This window comes from Vombatus ursinus, unplaced genomic scaffold, assembly GCF_900497805.2.
Source record: "Vombatus ursinus unplaced genomic scaffold, bare-nosed wombat genome assembly UNPS02014779.1, whole genome shotgun sequence".
Lineage (NCBI taxonomy): Eukaryota > Metazoa > Chordata > Mammalia > Diprotodontia > Vombatidae > Vombatus > Vombatus ursinus.
This window is the reverse complement of record NW_020954557.1, coordinates 1458612-1477429: the sequence shown is the minus strand read 5'-3', so window position 1 is coordinate 1477429 and position 18818 is coordinate 1458612. Positions and strand designations below refer to the sequence as shown.

The following is an 18818-nucleotide window of genomic DNA, read 5'->3' as shown; positions in this document are numbered from 1 at the left end:
TCCCCCTTTTGTAACACTCCGGGAGCATGAAATGTACTTCAGAGTTTAGTTCCACCCACTCCTTCCAACCAGACTTCCAGAATCTTCCCTGATGTCAGTTATCATATGCTTTAATAGCTTATTTATTATTTATAAGTTAAAACTATTAAAAACAAAGGCATCTAGATTGCACAGTGCATATAGTGCTAGGCCTCGAGTCAGGAAAATTTGAGTTCTGATCTGACCTCAGACACTTACTTTTTGTGTGGCCCTAGACAAATCACTTAACCTCTTTCTGCCTCAATTTCTTCACCTGTAAAATCAGAGTAATAATAGCACTTACCTTACAGGTTTTTTGTGAGGATCAATGAGATAATATTGTTTTCCCCTTAAAATTGCAGTAAGACTATACATATATGTCTTACATCAGGCTTTCACAGCTTACAGCCCTCCATCTGCTTGTGACACACCAAGGGATTTTGGGCAGCCCTTGAAAAATGTAGAAGAAAACATCCTTTGTATGTGAAGGAAATCCTTTGGCTTGCTGCAAGGGGCATGAGGATTGTAAGTGGTAGGCTGCAAGTTGTGTAGGCCTCTCTTACATCTACACATATATGTATATCTTTCAAAGACTCTGCAGATAATTAGTGAGTTGGGTCAAGAACCAAGCAAGAAGAAAAGAACAGGCTTTAACCTTGACACAAAAACCTTTCTTTCTGATGCTCCTTCCAGGGTTGTAGATAGCAAGTCATGCGACACATGAATTGAAATTGTGGATCACTCAAAAGGCAATGGAGAAGGGAAGGTGGCCATGAGCATTTTAAGGAATTACAGAGGTGAAGTGGGTTAAAGAATGTAGTCAAAGAAAAATATAAGCAAAATAGAATATGGGCCGGTCACATCATGAAAGTTATGAATAATTATGGATCTTTTGGTCAGTTCTGTTATGAATAAAACCACTTGGGAAAGTACCTGTTCCCATTTTTTATTTTCATCAGAGATGTCCTTTTATACATGCATAGAGCATTCTAATATGAAGTTGAATATATGGGTCTGTAGTTATTGATTTTCTTTTACTTTCCTTTTTTGGGGAGTAATTCTATCCAGGATTTTTCCCTTTTATTTTGGATTTTCTCCCTGATATATCTTATGAAGCAGTTTCATAATACTTTCAATGTTTCATTACCTTCTTCACTGATTTCCTTAGTGTATATATATCATCCAGCTAGTCTTGCTGTTTTTATCCTATACCATTTTACATATAAAGTTGGTGGTTTTGCTATCATTGTAATTAGGAATGTAGATTATTATAGAACTGATGACATGCTTCAATTTCCATTTATCTGTTTTTCTGCTAACTTTATCTCAATGCTTGGGGGACAATGTGTGTTGAATTTCAGTCTAACTTTTCTATAAACTTTGTCACTTCCTACTACTTTACACCTTTTTATGTGGCAGCTTTCGTTTTTCATGTTCCTCACCTTTAGTGATTACATATTATTATGTACATTAATCTAGTGTTGCCTTTGACTTACACTTGGCAAAGAAATAGAGTATTTTCGGGCTGAAGTGGTTTCAGGACTTTTGAGGGGGGGCACCTTCTCATTTTGGTGACTTTCCTATCTAAACTTTTCTGACTAAACTTTTGCAGTTAATGTTGATAAGGTCATCTCTGCCTTTTCTACTTTTTAGCATTGGCATCTTGTTTGAATAAGTTAGGGTAAACTTCTAGGGCTGTATCCCAAAGAGATCATAAAAATGGGAAAAGGACCCACATGTACAAAAATATTTATAGCAGCTCTTTCTGTGGTGGCAAAGAATTGGAATTTGAGGGGATGCCCATCAATTGAAGAATGACTGAACAAGTTGTGGTATTTGAATGTAATGGAATACTGTTGTGCTATAAGAAATGATGAGCAGGTGGACTTCAGAAAAACCTGGAAAGACTTACATGGATTGATGCTGAGTGAAATGAGCAGAACGGAGAGAATGTTGTACACGATAACTAACTTTGATAGACTTAGCTCTTCTCAGCAATGCAAGGATCTAAGTCATCCCCAAAAGTCTCCTGATGGAAAATGCTATCCAGAAAGAAGAAAGAACTATGGAGTTTGAATACAGATTGAAGCATACTATTTGCTTTTTTTTCTTCTGTTTTGTTTTGTTGCTTCTTTCTTGTGGTTCCTCCTATTGGTTCTAATTCTTCTTTACAACATGACTAATGTGAAAATATGTTTAATAGGAAAAAAAAAAGATGTTTAATAGGAATGTATATGTAGAGCCTGTATCAGATTGCATGCTGTCTTGGGGAGGGAGGTGGAAAAATTTTAAAACTCAAAATCTTAGGAAAGTGAATGTTGAAAACTAAAAATAAATTTAAAAAAAAATATGTTAGGGTAAAGCTGTTGGAATTGTATGCAACTGGGCCATTTTCTCATTATCATTTCTTCTTTCATGATACAGATTTTGGCTTTTGCTCTAATCAGTTTCTAGTAAAGGAAGTTTTACTATACCATAGTATATGGTTAGTGAATTGGCAAGTAGCAAAGCAGACTGCCTTTGCAGTGAGAGGATCATTACCAGCTAGGAGAATTAAGAAGGTATATTGGGCTTTAAAGGATAGCTAGGAATTCAGCAAGTGATAAAGGAGAAGACAGGACTTCTGACTTTTTAAGTCCAGTGGTCTTACTCCTACATCAAAAACCAGTCTTTTCCTGTGCTGTAATTTTGCTAAAACATGCAATCCATTTCTGATCTTTATGATCTACAGATAAAATAGAACTGTGCTGATTGTTATAAATGCTGAAATATACCAGTTCCTTAAAGCAAAGGGTACCATTATTCTGAAATGACTTATTGAAAATTTATGGAGTCATGTGTAGGTTTCCTTTGCTTAGCAACTAACACCAAATTTTGCTGTGACCAAGTTTATATTTTAGCAATGGTTTTGATATTTTAAGATTTACTTTAATTAAAATTTTTGTATTTCCAAGTCACAAACACTGGTGGAAACAAAACAAATAATACATATATTTGCCATGATGCTACTACCTGGAGAGAGCCAGTAGTTCTTATGCTACTTAATCATAACAACTACCTACTCATTTACCTTAAGTCTCTTTCATTTCATTAACAAATTTGAACTTTTCACATAGAGAGAGAAAGAGAGCACAAACAAACATAAATGATAAATGGCTGATTCTCTTTTACCCTGTAACTGGAAGGTCTAGTCTCTTCATTAGGTTTCTTCTCTTTGACTCTTTTTTTTTTTTTATTCTTGGCTACTTCTGTTTAGTTCAAGACAGACACTACTACCCCTAGTTAGCCCCATGTTATGATCTAGCTCGCTCTGTGAATATAAGTCACCTTATTGCACTAATCACTAAATTTTTAAAAACAAGAATACATCTCTATTTGTATAATGGAAACCAGAGTATTCATTACATAATATGTAGAAAATACTATTCATTATATAAAATGTAGATTTATATATGATTTTTAAAATCTATATCCCTTCCACATGTCAAGGGATAACTATAAGTGAGAGTCTGTCTTTGGCAGTTGCAGGACAAGATTTCTGAAATGAAGGAAGGCTATTTTTACCTTCTCTTGCCTGTGTCCTGATTTATTTTATACTGTACTTCTCCAAAAAAAAGAAAGGATTCTGATTTTCTTTCTGGTCTAATTAATAGTCTTTCATCTTCACCGATCAAAATAGAGTGTAAACTAGACATGAGATGGACTGGTCTAGCATGGCCATTACTACTAACATTTATTTTACACATTTTAATTTTTAAGCTACAAAGACCACTAAAGGATGTTGTTTGGATTTTTTTAATGCATTTCTTTTTTTTTTTTAAAGGAGTTCTCTGGAACTTGTCTTCATGTGATGCAGTAAAGATGACAATCATTCGAGATGCTCTATCAACCTTAACAAACACTGTGATAGTTCCACATTCTGGATGGAATAATTCTTCCTTTGATGAAGATCATAAAATTAAATTTCAGACTTCACTAGTCCTACGTAATACTACAGGTTGCCTGAGGTAAATTCCTAGCTACTTGTTGATCATTTTCTTCATAATTGAAATCTATACACCATTTGTTTATCTCTTAGATAGATTTGATTTATTATGTTAATAAGGGTTTTTTGAATTACCATCCTTTCTATTACAGAATTCAAACTAATATGTTTTATTTTCACATTAGAAAAATGTTGAGAGTGCCAACTGGTGACACAGAAGAAGTGCTATATAAATAATTTTTCTTTGAAGGATTTTTTTACTATTTTTAGTCTCAAATTACTTCCCAATTCCAGTTTTCCATATAACATATTCATTGTTGTGTTAAGTAAATGTGACTTTTAATATATCTATAATCAGAGGCAAAGAGAGTTCATGAAGTAATGAATAGAGGGCTGACCTTAAAGTGAGAAATACCTGAATCTTAAAGTTCAGGTCCAGCCTCTAACAAGTACAAACTCTTAAGGCCAGGCATCTCTCTAATACTATAAAGTTACAGGTGAGTTGCCTATCTGCATAAATGGAAGGAGTTTCCACACCCAGAGTTCATAAAACCCAAAGGTAACCATAAGTTCAAATCCTAACTGTTACTTTCTAGCTGTTTGAATTGGGCAAGTTAGAGGTATACAATTTAATTCCTTTTGAATTCTGTTAGCAAATTCAAAAACAATCTAAATAGTACTTTCCAGGGTTACATTAAATATCTAGAGGTTATTAATAATAATAAAAAATAAAGATTTCCTTCTGTGCATACAATTATGTATTCTGTTAATATTAACACTATTAGTTTATCCTAACATATTCAGCCAAGAAGAAATTTGGAAAGAAAGCCTTTTAAGCCATTTTCTCTCTTACAGTATGAGCTAGACATACAAGTTTAGAGGGGAAGGACTACTTTGCTTAAGCTAACATTTTATTTTCCTGAAGCGAGTGACAATATGAATACCCAGGATGAAGTGGAGAACATGGAACAGATAAAAAGTAGGCAAATTAGAGAAGCTAGATAATATTATAGATCTCCCTTAGTCAGGTCTTTACAATGTGGCTCCATTATTTAGTTTGAAGTGCAGTCAGTTCCTGATTATCCATGGGATAAATAGCTATCATTTCTTCCAAACTGAGTCTTGTGAAGGTTTGCTGATTCTCAGCCAGACTTACCAAATCTCCAGAGTCATACTTCTTCACATGGAAAGCTTTGTTATCCCCCAAGAAGCTCCTCTGTATAGCTCATTGTACAGTCCAGCTACATTATACAATTGTATAGCTCAAGTATAATCCAACTACATTTTTCCCAACACGCAGATAACATACTTCAGGACTATGAATGACATTGAGAAACTGAGAAAGACTTTTAACAATGGCATAAAAAATATTGACCGGCTAGAATGATAGGCTGAAGAGCTAATGGGATGAAATTTTAATAAAGAGAAATGTAAACTCCTACACTTGTGTTCAAAAAAAAATCAATCACACAGGAGGTGTAACTAGACCGTGCTTGTAAAAAAGACATACAGGTTCTAGGAGACTGCAACTGACTGAATGAAACAGCAATCTAATCTGGAAGCAAAAAAAAAAATTGCTAATCCTACCGTATTCTGCATTAATAAATTTAGTGTCCATAATCAGGAAGGTAATAGCCCTGTACATTAACTAGGTCAAACTACATATGAAGTATCAAGCTGAGTTCTGAGCACCACATCTTGGGAGAAAATATTGATAAGCTAGAGCACATTCAAAGAGGGGAACCAAGATAACAATGCCACCGAAGTGTTAGTTGAAGAAACAAGGAATGTTTAGCTGGAAAAGTGAAGACTTGTGGCAACATGACAATCTTCAAATATTTGAAGGATTACAGTGTAAAAGAATTACTCTTATTCTGTCTGCTTGGTCCCAAAGGTCAGAACTAGAGGCAGTGGATTGAAATTGAAGCAGTTGGGGAGGTTGGGGATTGCAGATTTTGGGTCAGCCTAAGGAAAACCTCTTAATAAATAGAGCTGTCAAAAAAAAAATCCGGATGCCTGTCACTGAAGGTGATATTTCAGATAAAATTCATGAACTCTGAGGTCTCTTCCAACTCAAAGATTCCATGATTCTGTGATTCTGCTTTGTTCCCAAGTAGCCATGCCCTACTCCCTAGTAGTGATCATTGCTTTCATGCTTATCTCCGGTTTCTCACCAAGAAAGAAGATACAGCCTCTGCATGGCAGTAGGGAAATTAATAGAATGCTGAATGGAAGTAACTCCCTATTATTAGAGAAGCCCTCAGGCTGACTATATAGTTCTTTTTGTTGTGTTTTGTTTTGTTTTTATTGGTAAGGCAGTTGGGGTTAAGTGACTTGCCCCAAGTCACTTAAGTAAGTGTTATATGTCTGAGGCTGGATTTGAACTCAGGTCCTCCTAACTCCAGGGCTGGTGCTCTATCTACTGCGCCACCTAGCAGCTCCCATTACTATATAGTTCTTAGAGCTAATTTAGACTAAGAAGCAATGAAACAAACAAAACTGAGGTTACTGAGCTATCAGATGCATTCCTGGTCCCTGTAGATATGAGACAGCTTACCTGGATTTTCTTAGAAAGTTGTCCAGCCTGACAACCATCTAGATTTTTTCAAAAGGAATTACAGAGCCACTATTATCTGGCTAGAATTTTACAACCACTTGGTTTATTCAAAGAAAAACCTCAAAGTAAGTTTGGAGCTCCTGTTATTGATTGTACAAGTAGGTCCCTTTTTTGTGATATTGACTATAAATGAAAAGCTGATACAGACAACTTTTTTCGAAATATATTTTTATTTTGTTAAATATTTCCCAATTACCTGTAAAAAAAAATTTACATTCATTTTTTTAAATTTTTTAGTTCCGAATTCTCTCCCTCCCTCATAGATTGTATGTGAATAAATGAGTGAAGTTATAAATTTCAGAAGTCTCACTGTATCTCCACATTTTAGGAATCTCAGCTCCGCAGGAGAGGAAGCTCGGAAACAAATGAGGTCTTGTGAAGGCCTTGTGGATTCCTTATTATATGTGATCCATGCATGTGTGAACACTTCTGATTATGACAGCAAGGTACGGAAGAAATGAAGTCAAATCACATCATGAACATTAAGGGGCCCTGTTTCCACAAATGCAGCTATGCAGAAGCAAAAAGACCCAAGTGATAGCCTAGCCATGGGTCTCCATCTGACCATTTTCCTAAACTTATTTGGCAAAGTGACTGTCCTTGTAGAAGCAGCTACTGCCATCTTTCTTTCTCTACTTACCCCCAAATTAAGTCAGCATTTGATTAGATACTCTATAGTAGGACTCGCTTCTTCCTCTGCTCCTCTTTCCTCTATCCATTCTTAGTCAGTGTCCTAACTCTAGAAGGGTATATCACTACTGTGGAGGGAACAGTGCTTGAGGAATGGGAAAAAATGAAGAGGTAAAAGGAAGGAAAAAATATTAAGAGTGCAGAAATATATCTGTATGTAGCAGCAAGTTCATGATTTGTTGGACAGGAACTCAGAGATTAAAGAGCTAGGCCAGGGAGGAACCGGGAAGCAGTGTCTGTCACCAAGGAGAGGGGGTAGCAGTTGCTTCTATGATGAAGAACTACTTTTGTGATTGAGGTAGAAAAAGAGTAGGGTGAGGTTCCATTTGTCACTTAGTGTCCAATTCTTTCTTAAAACTGAAATGTTCTGAACTGCCACTATCATTGATCTGTTTGGTCAGTTTCCCTTCAGGAGTTTTACAGACTTTTAGAAGCTTACATCTGGATGTAAGAATATATTGGAATCAGTTCTTTGTGTATCTTGCAAAATTTCCAGAACACAATGGCTGTTTTTGAATGTCCTATAAGCATGTCACTTGGCTAAATAAAATCATTTTTCCATCCTCTTTAAGAATTATTTTGTAAGTATAGGTATTTGTGTATTTAATCCGTCATGCTCAGATAAGAAAAGCTTTTTCGTTAATGTCAATTTGATGTGAAAGTTACTTGTTTTATTTGGTGGCACTAACTCTAAAATTTATTAAACTTCAGACTGTGGAAAACTGTGTGTGCACCTTGAGGAACCTATCCTATCGATTAGAATTAGAAGTACCTCAGGCACGACTGCTGGGAATAAATGAATTGGATGACTTGTTAGGAAAAGAATCTCCCAGCAAAGATTCAGAACCAAGTTGTTGGGGGAAAAAGAAGAAGAAGAAAAAGAGGACTCCACAAGAGGATCAAGTTAGTATCCAATTTGACATGTTCCTGAAGTATCATTTTGGGGGGAGCAAAACTTATTGTATTTTTCTGAGGAGAAAATGGTAGTTGTTGTAGTGTTTATGTACTTGTATCACAGATGGATCAAATGTTAACGTGGTCAACTATTGATCAAATAGTAACACAGGTGATTACTCCTACTTAACATATTGGCCTTGTTTCTCTTTCAGTGGGATGGAGTTGGCCCCATACCTGGATTTTCTAAGTCTCCTAAAGGGGTCGAAATGTTATGGCATCCATCAGTAGTAAAGCCTTACCTGACCCTTCTAGCAGAAAGCTCCAACCCAGCTACTTTAGAAGGCTCTGCAGGATCGCTCCAGAATCTCTCTGCAGGCAACTGGAAGGTATGACATAGATTACAAATGATTAAGAGATCATAGTCAACCAGAAAAATCAACAAAGAAATGTTTCTAAGTATTTGCCATCTGCTTGGCACTCTGCCAAAAAATAGGATCAAAGTATCATATATTTAGAGTTGCAGTGAATCTCAGAAGTCATCACATCCATCCCCTTTGTTTTACATATGAGGAAACTGAGGCCTGGAGAAGTTAAGGGACAAACTGGGATTTGAACCCAGGTCCTGATTCCAAATCCAGTGCTCTTTCCAGTGAACAATGATACTTCTTGAAAGAAAATATAGCTTTTAAGAAAACTAACAACCTGTTTGATGAAAACAAAATGTACATGTATAAAACCACTGAAGAATAGCACAAGACAATAGATTATCAAGTGTTTGATTGTCAGTCACCTAGGATTCGTTGAGCATCAACTATGTGCCAGGCAGGGTACAAGGAAAAAGAGACTCCCTGTTCTCAAGGAGCTCACAGCTGGGGAGACAGCATTCAAATAGCTATGTAAAAACAACATATATACAGGATAAATTGGAGATAATCTTAAGTGAAATGTTAAGGTAAAACAGAAAAGACTTCTTGTAGAAGGTACGACTTCAGTTGAACTAGAGTGGGGAGAGACTGGAGGCAGGATGGCCAACCAGCAGGCTATTGCAGTAGTCCAGGTGTGAGGTGATTGAGTGGTACAAATGAGTGTATCTTGTCCTGTGAGCCATGGAGTTATTGCAAGGGATCTGTGTCAGTATAATAAATAAGTTTATTTTGAGTTTCCCTTCCTGTTCCCACCACTCAGATGAATTAAGAACTTTTCGTGTAGAGTACAAGTATTAAACATGCAGAGTAGATATGACCTACAGCACCCCAGAGTGCAACCTGACTAGTTTAAAATGTAATTGGGAAATATTTAACAAAATAAATAAAAACATAATAAAGCACAGATAATATTACATTTTAAAAATAAGCCTGCGGGGATCCTCGTGTTCGGTTTAAAGGCCCCTATTTCTATCTGAGTTTGATACTACTGACATAGAGTCTCTTCTTTAAGAAAAAATATAGGAGGTCCTGGGTATGGTTTGTTTCATTGAGGCAGCTGTTGTATTTGGCAGCTGTGGACAATTATGGTCAAGTGCTAGAGCCATTGTGGTAACTAATCGCCTCTCATTGTTAATGAGAGTATCAGTGAAATCCAGTCTTTTGCAGGTTGTGTTTCACCTCCAGCATCTATTGACCTGAAATGTATAGAAACTTTTATTTTTAAATGAATGCCCTTGAAGATGATAATAGTGGTAATAATTAAAATTGATGTAATTTGATTCATATCTACAATTTAATTTGTGGAACTATTTAGCAAGTGAAAATGAGATAGCAAACTGATTTAAAGTGTAAATGTGTTTTGATGATTTTTAAATTATTTTATGTGGTAAATTAAAAGATTGTATGCACTCCCTTTTTAAAAATCAGATAATCATGATCACAGATATTATTAAATCAAAGATTATTGAAAGATACTAGGAGATTGGTGGGACTCAGCAAACCAGTATATCAAAAGCCTAATATGTTCTCTCATCTTGAAGCAGAACATATTTGTTGTATCATTATATATTTCATAGAGACCAGTTTGATAAGCATTTTAGTCCATTGATGTTGTAGTGTGCTAAGATTTTTATTTTGTTGCTTTAGAAAAAAATCGCTACTTCATACATTGAGTTTTTAATACTTTGGTAAATTTGTAGAATTTTCATAGGAACATAGCACTTCAGTAGACTTCAATTAGAAATCATATGGTCCAACCCTCTCATTTTGTAGAAGAGAAAACTGAGCTCCATTTGAGTGACAGCCTAAGTTCACAAAGGCCATACAAGGAGCAGAACCACAATTCACACCCAAGGCTTCTGACTCCCAGGACAGGGATCTATCTGTCCATTACCTCACTTCCTCCACCTCTGCCGTGGGGCCAGATGATAGAATCTTTTGTTCTTATTTTTTAACACTAAACTAAGGTAATTCAGTGCTTATGGAAGTAAGCATTTAATTTAAAGGGTTAAGGTTAAGATTATTCTAAGGAAAAACTGGGAATCCTATTTCCATACAGCTTAACCACCCTAACAACAGTACACTGGCCATCATCACAGTCATCTCATTACCTGTCTGTTAGCTAGTTTGTGCAGAATTTAAAAGTCTTTTTTTTTTTTAGTGGACAAATAGTCAAAGATCTCTCTCTGTTCTGTTACATGGTTTTTATTTTTATGTTCACTTCCAAATCATTTGGCACACAAATGGAATCAGTCTGCGTAGTGACCATAATATTACTTAAGAGGGTCTGGCTTTAATAATAAAATGAAAGATGCTAGGCTTAAAAATTGCTAAATATTACCACATTGGAAAGCATTATATACACACGTGATCTTTTTCCTTTTCATACCAAAATGTGTATTTATGAGTAAATGAAAAGGTGTTAAGCACTTATTATGTGCCAAGCACTGTGCTAAACACCGGGGATACAAATTAAAAAACCACAGTATGACTTCAAGGAGTTTACATTCATAAAGAGAGATAATGTACTTTAAGGGAGTAGTGACAAGTGAATGTCACTTTAGTGTTTCAGGGATGAAAAGTGTGACCAAAAGAGTTCCATATACTCACATATCCCTCCCAAGAGCAGCAACAGAATTTATTTGATCCTGGTTCCAGAACTGGAGGTTGTGGCAATAAGGAAGTTTATGCAGCTTAGCCTCGATGATCTAATGACTGTGGAGGAGGGAGGGAGCAAAGAGAAACATATAGTTGAGGCTACTTGAAATAATGTTCACATTATTAAAGACAACCTCATAGCCCAGGGCTGTTATCTTCTCTGGCCTCAACAAGCTTTGGGTTTTTACCGTTCATTATCTCTGTTAGGCAGTGGAAATACAGATAGAGTCACGGAGAATATACAAGTTACTTGAAAGATGGCCTCCTTTAATGTGCACTTTTTGTCTATTTCTATCTTATGTTCCTGTACCTGGCTTACTGCCAAAGTATAAAAGGCACATCATGTGTCTCCTTAATCATGTTTAGGTGTATGGAATAAAAATAAGTGATACCTAGGTTCCTTCCAGCTTTAATAGTCTAAGAGTCTATCATTGAATATATTCCTTAGGGGTTTTTTTTAACCCCCATACAAAAATATTTACGAAATCATTGTTTGAAATTTCCAGACTTTAAGGCAGTAATTTTTTTAGTCATGCTATCTGTTCTAAACAACAGTTTTTCTTCTTTAGTAACATTACAGATTTAATCTTCTAAACATAAGGGGACCTTTATACCACTGTCACATAACAAAAAGTAAAGTTTCTGGTTTTTGCTGCTTAAAGGATTTATTTTGTTTAATAGTTTGCTGCATATATTCGAGCTGCTGTCCGAAAAGAAAAAGGTCTTCCAATCCTTGTAGAACTTCTGAGAATGGACAATGATAGAGTTGTGTCTTCTGTGGCAACTGCTTTGAGGAATATGGCATTAGATGTTCGTAACAAGGAGCTTATAGGTATGCTGTGAACCCGTTCTTGAATTCACATAAGCCACGCAAGGAGAATGTAACCATCAAATTTTTTCATATGAAAAAGAAAGGCTTTTATCAAAACCTAAGCACAATCATTTTTCTTTACCCAGTCCTACCTTGGGTGACCATTCTTTTTTTCAGAACAGGAGAGGTCCCTAGGTAAACTGTGATAAGGGAAGACACGACCATTTCATAATGTGAGGGAAAAGCTATTCATATTTCTTGAAGCTAAATGTGTTTTTTTTAAAACCTACAGTTTTGTTTGTGAATTATGAAACCACTCATATCTACTGTTGTTTTTCTTTTTTTTATTTTCAAGCATTATTTTTTCCCAATTCTCCCACACATAGCATTGGGGCAGGGTGGAAGGGATGGGGTGGAAGCAGAATAAGAAAAGAAAAATAAGACCTTTGTAACAAATAAACATAAGCAAAACAAATTCCCATATTCTCCATGTCCAGAAATGTGTGTCTCAGTCTACATAGTTAGTCCATCACTTCTCAGTCTGGAGCTGGATAACAATCTTCAGTCACTGATTCTTTGTGATCACAGTCAGAGTTCTTAAATCTTTAAAAATTGTTCCTTTTCCACAATGTTATTGTTAGAGTATAAATTGTTCTTCTTGGTTTTGCACACTTCACTCTATATAATTCACACAAGTCTTTCTAAGTTTCTCTTAAACTGTCTCTCTGAACATTTCTTACAACAATTCTTACAATAATACAATTACATTATATTAATATGCCACCATAATTTGTCTAGCCATTGCCTAATTGATGGGCAACCCTTTATTTTCTAGTTCTTTGCTAATAAAAAAGAACTACTATATAAATATTTACTTGAATAAAGGAACTTTTCCTCTTTCTTTGATCTCTTTGGTTCAAAGTATATACACATTTTAGTGGCTTTTTTGACCATGATTCCAAATTGCTTTCCAGAAAGCCTAGACCGGTTCACTGCTCCACCACCAATGCTTCTGTGTCCCTGTTTTCCCATGGCTTCTCCAACCTTTCTCATTTTCCCTTTTTGTCAATTTTCCCCATCTAATGGGTGTGACGTGGACCCTCAGAGTTGTTTTAATTTGCTTTAATTTGCTTTTCTCTTAGTGTTAGTGATTGGGAGAATTTCTTCATATGGCTGTAAATGGTGGGCCTTTGTTGGAGACTCCCCATATTTTAAGACACAAACCTTTCAACCTTCTAGAATAAAAAAATTAACATAAAAATTTTCTAAGATTTTTCCCTTAAAATCCACCATAGATTTTTAATCTATTTTACCACTGTGCCATTAGTCACATAGTACCATTGTAACCAGGTTCTAAGTAGAGCTGTTTATAAACTTCAAAATTATAAGTTGATAGTCAATCAGAAAAAGTGTTGCTATTTTTAAAATGCCTAAATTAGTATGTTCTTAATGTATTATCGATATCACATAGCAATATGTTGAGCCAAATTTTTCTCTGTAGAGATAAAGCTTCCTCCTTACCCTCACTGCTGCAGAATCTAGCATGTACTGAGTTGCAATAGGAGAATTATCATGTAACCAGCTTTTGGACTCCTTTATGAGGAATTTCTTGTGTCTCTAAGGTGTATTTACAAAAATGACAAAGCAAATCTGTGTGTACTGAAATTCTTTACCCAAGAGACTGCTCAAGCACACAAATTAACCCACTTCAATGTGACCCCCATATATGAGGCTCTTTCCACACATGTAGTTTAGGCCTTTTCATTCCATCCTCCATGTTCCTACTAAGTTTATGGCAGCCCATGGGCTATTGAATCAGGCAAAAAGTAACAACATAATGACATTCTTACAGGTAATAATTATTTGCTAAATATTTGCTGAGAACCAGCAGTACATTGGGCATCTTCTAAAACATAAAATTAGATGAGATCCCTACCACTTGGGCTCAGTTATTTTTAGGTACTGCCCTGCCCTCCACTCATCCCACATTAAGTATGGCATAAAAGATGGAGAAGGGGAGAACGCAGCAGTACTAACAGTGCTTATGTTCATAGTTAGACATTCTATCCACAGTTACTTGACACCCAGGCACAATGATATAATACAGAATAGACCCCATGAATCACTGTGAATATACACAGTAAATCCTTTACAAAAAGTCATGTTGAAAAACTATTGTATAATATGTTGTGCGAAATTCAGCTGCAAGTTCTCACATTTTGCCTTCCCTATTTCATCACAGAATTCATCCCAGTGATCTTTTTTTTTTAACAAACTGGATTTATCTGCTTGTTTTAAAATACTTAAAATCATTACTTTTCCTATTAATGTTTTCTTTGAGCTTTTCCTCTGACGTATATCAAATTATGCACACATCAAGTTAATGCCTCTTTGTGTGTCTTTCCCATCTGTTGCTCACCATGGTATATAAACAGATGTTTAATAAAAACTCCATTTAATAGCCATTCATTTATTAGTTCAGAGGAAAATAAGAAAATATTTACTTGAGCTTTACTTAATTTCCTTTTTCTATAGTACAATTATTACTGTTTGTCAGCTAGTAATTGAAAACTTAAAAAGTTGAAATATAATCTGTTGGAAGGCAGAGAAGTGAATAGAATATCGATAAGAGACCCCTCCTCTGTTCCTATTCCATTCCCTTCCCCAAGCTTTCCAAAATAGAAAGCTCTATTACTATTGCTATTATCTCCTTCAAGAGAATATAGCCATAATTATAATTATATGTTTTCTGTTTTGTGTTTGAATTTTCTTTATTAAAATTGCTATTGACAAATGGGTTGATATACCCCTTATTAAAATTCAGACATTCCTGTTCATATATAAAATTATCTATACAAGTGTAATGAAATGACTTATTTCCTGAACAAAATAATTAATTAATTAGTTATCCAGTAAGTATGTATTAAGTACCAACTACATGCCAGGAACTAGGCTAGACTCTGAGGAGACAAAGAGCACCATGACATAGTCCTTGTCCTCAATGTTCTTACATTCTATTAACAGCAGTGGTAAAGGATTTTATGGCACCTTGATTTGGCCTGTCTTTGAAGAGTAGGTTTTCAAAAGCTTCCTGGAGAACTCATGGCAGCCTTATTTTTTCAACATATAAAAACTTATTTGTTTATCCTTTCATTGACATAGGGCCACATTCATCCTAAATGATTCTTTAATATAGAAATTAAGGAAATACTGAAGATTGTGATAGCTATTTAGAACAAGTGTCATTTCCCATTTAGCTATGAAATTTGCCTTTGTCTTTTTTGCTTTTGGAATTTCTCTCTTGTGATATATAGCATATACCATCAGAATCTTGCCGTAGCTAGTACATTTTGTAAATGAATTTAATTTTTGTAATTTGGCAGGTAAATATGCTATGCGAGACCTGGTAAATCGTCTGCCAGGAGGCAATGGTCCAAGCATCTTGTCTGATGAGACCATGGCAGCAATCTGCTGTGCTCTGCATGAGGTCACCAGTAAAAACATGGAGAATGCCAAAGCCCTGGCTGACACTGGAGGGATCGAGAAACTAGTGAACATAACCAAAGGGAGAGGGGACAGGCAAGTGTTCTGTCATAAGGAGCCACCACTGTGAGGTTGTGTTCCTCTCATCACTTTATGAGAAAGGATCTTCATAAAGAATGATTTCCTCCTGTAAAGGATTTATTTCACCATTCCTTACAAGCTGATAAACTTACACGGTTTCCCACAGCTGCAACCTGTTTTGTTGATAGAGCAGTTATCTGGCATGCATTCCTTTTTCTGTTTTTATTTTATTACACCTGCCATTCTTTTATCCTTGCCACCATTTCTAAAGTGCCGTGTTCCTGTGTGGTAGCATACTGTAGAGCCATTGCTTGAAACTTCTAGGACAATAAGCATAAACTTAAAATGGAATATTAAAACTAATGTAGATTAGAACATATCCACTGTTCATTTGCCCCGTTTTCCAGGATATGCAACTGGCTGTAATAAAGAAATATTAGATTTTGTCTCAAAATTCCACTTTCAACTGCATAATATAGCATTAAAATAGTTACTCTTAGTCGTTGTTGCTCATATAGCACCTAGAAGCACCCTTTCTTGGTTTGTATAGTACCTCTTTGCTCCAAGATGAAACCCAATTGAGGAAGTAGCAAAGAAGGATATTAGAAAATCAGTAGCACAAGGAATATTTTGGAAAGGGCTGTGGCAGTGGTCAAGGCTATAAAGTTGCCTTAGCCTACTCATTAAGCTTAGCCCACTTACTCAGTGAAATTCCCCAAAGAAATGTCAGGTTGAGAAGGTAGGCATTTCCTGCACCAAAATGATAAATGAGCCTGTCAAAAGAACAAGATAACTGTCACCCTGAAATAGGTAGCATCCTAAAACATACTAATTTATTCTAAATAAGCATACTCTGCTTAACATTATCCTACATCAAAACTTCGTGGTGGCATCAGCGCAAGCCCCAACCTAGGAGACACATAACAAAATGAAGAGCCCCTTAGAGCCCCTTTGGTGGAGAGTGCAAACAGACTTTAGTATTTGGACTAGTCAGAAAATGGATGCTTGGCAAGTCTGAAGTGACACCAGTAATTACAAGGGATATGCATCCATCTTCTCACTATCTTTCCCTTGTCTGTCCCCTTGAGATTCTAAAGTAAGAGTAGTCAAGTGCAAAATGTTGCTACCATTCAACTAAATGAGTAATTGGTTGAAGAATCCAAAAGAGCCCCCATCCAAGGTCCCACCATGAACACAGAGGGATACGTACAGGAGCAGATCATACTCACTGTTGGCCAAGTGAGAAACCCTGGATATGCTCGGGCAAGGGATAAAGGGAGTTGTGGCAAGCATGGAGTAAATATTACCATTATAAATATCATATAGTCTATCTTAAGAAAAAAAACTTTCTAAACTTTTAAAGTCCAAGTTTTGACGATTCAGAAATTTTTCTGCTAGAGAATTAAGTGGTCCCTTTACCTCTGATCCTAAACCTATAAAATTTTTGCTCGATGAGGTGTTTGTAGAAGTTTCGATAAAGATAATAATAACTAAGATTTCTATAGTACTTACAATGTGCTAGGCCTTGTGCTAAATGCTTACAAACTATTATATCATTTGATCCTCACGACAATCCTGGAAGGTAAGTGCTATTGTTATCATCCCCATTTTACAGATGAGGAAACTGAGGCAAACAAGTTAAGTGGCTTGCCCAGGTTCACATAACTAGTGTCGGAGGCTGGGTTTGCACTCAGGTCACTCCTTGACTCTAGACCTAGCACTCTATTCACAGTGTGACCTAGCTACCCCATTGATAAGAACATTCCCAGTACTGATAAGAAAGGTATTATGGCTGTACCACCTAAATGCAGATTTAACTACTTTGTGGCTATCCCATCAACTTTGCCCTTAAAGAAGGGGACTGAGGTCTGTTGTTACAGTGAAACTAAGGTCAAAGGTAGGAAAAAATAGCATAAATAATGTGATAGAAAGTTCTCCATCAAAAAGCCCCCGTCATCCGTACCCTCCCCCCACAGTGGCTTGTCTGGGGTACCTGGAATTTATCTTGTTCATTTGTATTACTCCCTTGGTAATTCTTTTTTTAAATATAAATTAAATCATTATAAAACTACTAATCCTAATTAAGTCACTAATTTACTTTGATTTAATGGAATTTTGTCGTTTTTTTGTAAGAATGATTAGACAACTCTAGACCATGGGGTGAGGGAATTCCACAATTTGTCTGCTTCACAATGCTGCCATGAGCCAGACCTGAATAAGCCTTCTAAGATGTCTCTTCACTATACACTTAAATAAAAAATAAGGAGAACAACTACTGCTTATTCATTTCTCACCTTATGGCTCCATTTTGTAACTAGGAGCAGGTGTGGGGATTTGACCAAAATGGTGGGAATTGGAAAAGGAATTAGACTTGTTCTGCTTGTTTCCCTAAAAGAAAAATCAGAAGTAATGGGGAAAATGTGCCATATCCACGATAGGCTTGATGTCAGGAAAAATATCCTAAAAATAAGAGCTATGCAGAAGGGCAGCAGGATGCCTCAGAAGTGAGTGAGTTGCTGGTATTAGACATTTCCAAACAGAAGTCTGAATGACCAGTTATGAGAGATGACAAGGATTTTTTGAATGTGGATTAGACTAGATGGCATCTGAAGTCCTGTCCAACTCTAAAGTTTTCCTATTCTCCAACAAAATCAGGTGGTTATATCTAAAGCCAAATTTTGTGTGTTAAAATGAGTTCTCAGAAATAAAATTGCATACTTGAGATTGACTTTTCTGAATGCTCAGTTTGCAATTTCTTTTTAATTCCCAAATAGCTATTGGTCCAAACTGTCAGTGTTCCTAGATATCAGTCCTTCATGTGCCTTTCTTCCATCACCAGAAGGCTAAACATAGCACTTGTGAAGCATCAGCACCCATGACACACTCATTAAATGCTAGGAAATGATGACCTTAGTTCATTCTGTCATCAGAGCTCATATGGCCTGTAGACCACTCTTCCAGTGTGTAGGAGGTACTTCGCAGATAATGGCAATGGGAAGATTAAGATGTAGAAAAGTTATGTGGCTGATACCTAAGGGAACACTTTCTCTACATTGGTTGACCCATGTTCTGCAGACTGAAGTCTTGCTGGAAAAGCTAGTCACCTCATATGTTCACTTCTGAGTTTTCCCCTCCTCCCAAAGCTTGAATGTG

General features: G+C 36.1%; 1 protein-coding gene across 9 annotated transcripts in view; it reads left to right on the top strand.

Annotated features, from left to right (window-relative positions):
* The window catches only part of LOC114045738 (plakophilin-4), a 235076-nt gene that overhangs the window by 207783 nt on the left and 8475 nt on the right, over positions 1 to 18818 (top strand). For all 9 annotated transcript variants that reach the window (XM_027865905.1, XM_027865911.1, XM_027865907.1 and 6 more), the window contains 6 exons: positions 3842 to 4025; positions 6949 to 7066; positions 8022 to 8213; positions 8420 to 8593; positions 11972 to 12122; positions 15485 to 15680. In XM_027865905.1, coding sequence (XP_027721706.1) covers positions 3842 to 4025; positions 6949 to 7066; positions 8022 to 8213; positions 8420 to 8593; positions 11972 to 12122; positions 15485 to 15680 — 1015 coding nt within the window. The remainder of the gene's footprint in view (positions 1 to 3841; positions 4026 to 6948; positions 7067 to 8021; positions 8214 to 8419; positions 8594 to 11971; positions 12123 to 15484; positions 15681 to 18818) is intronic.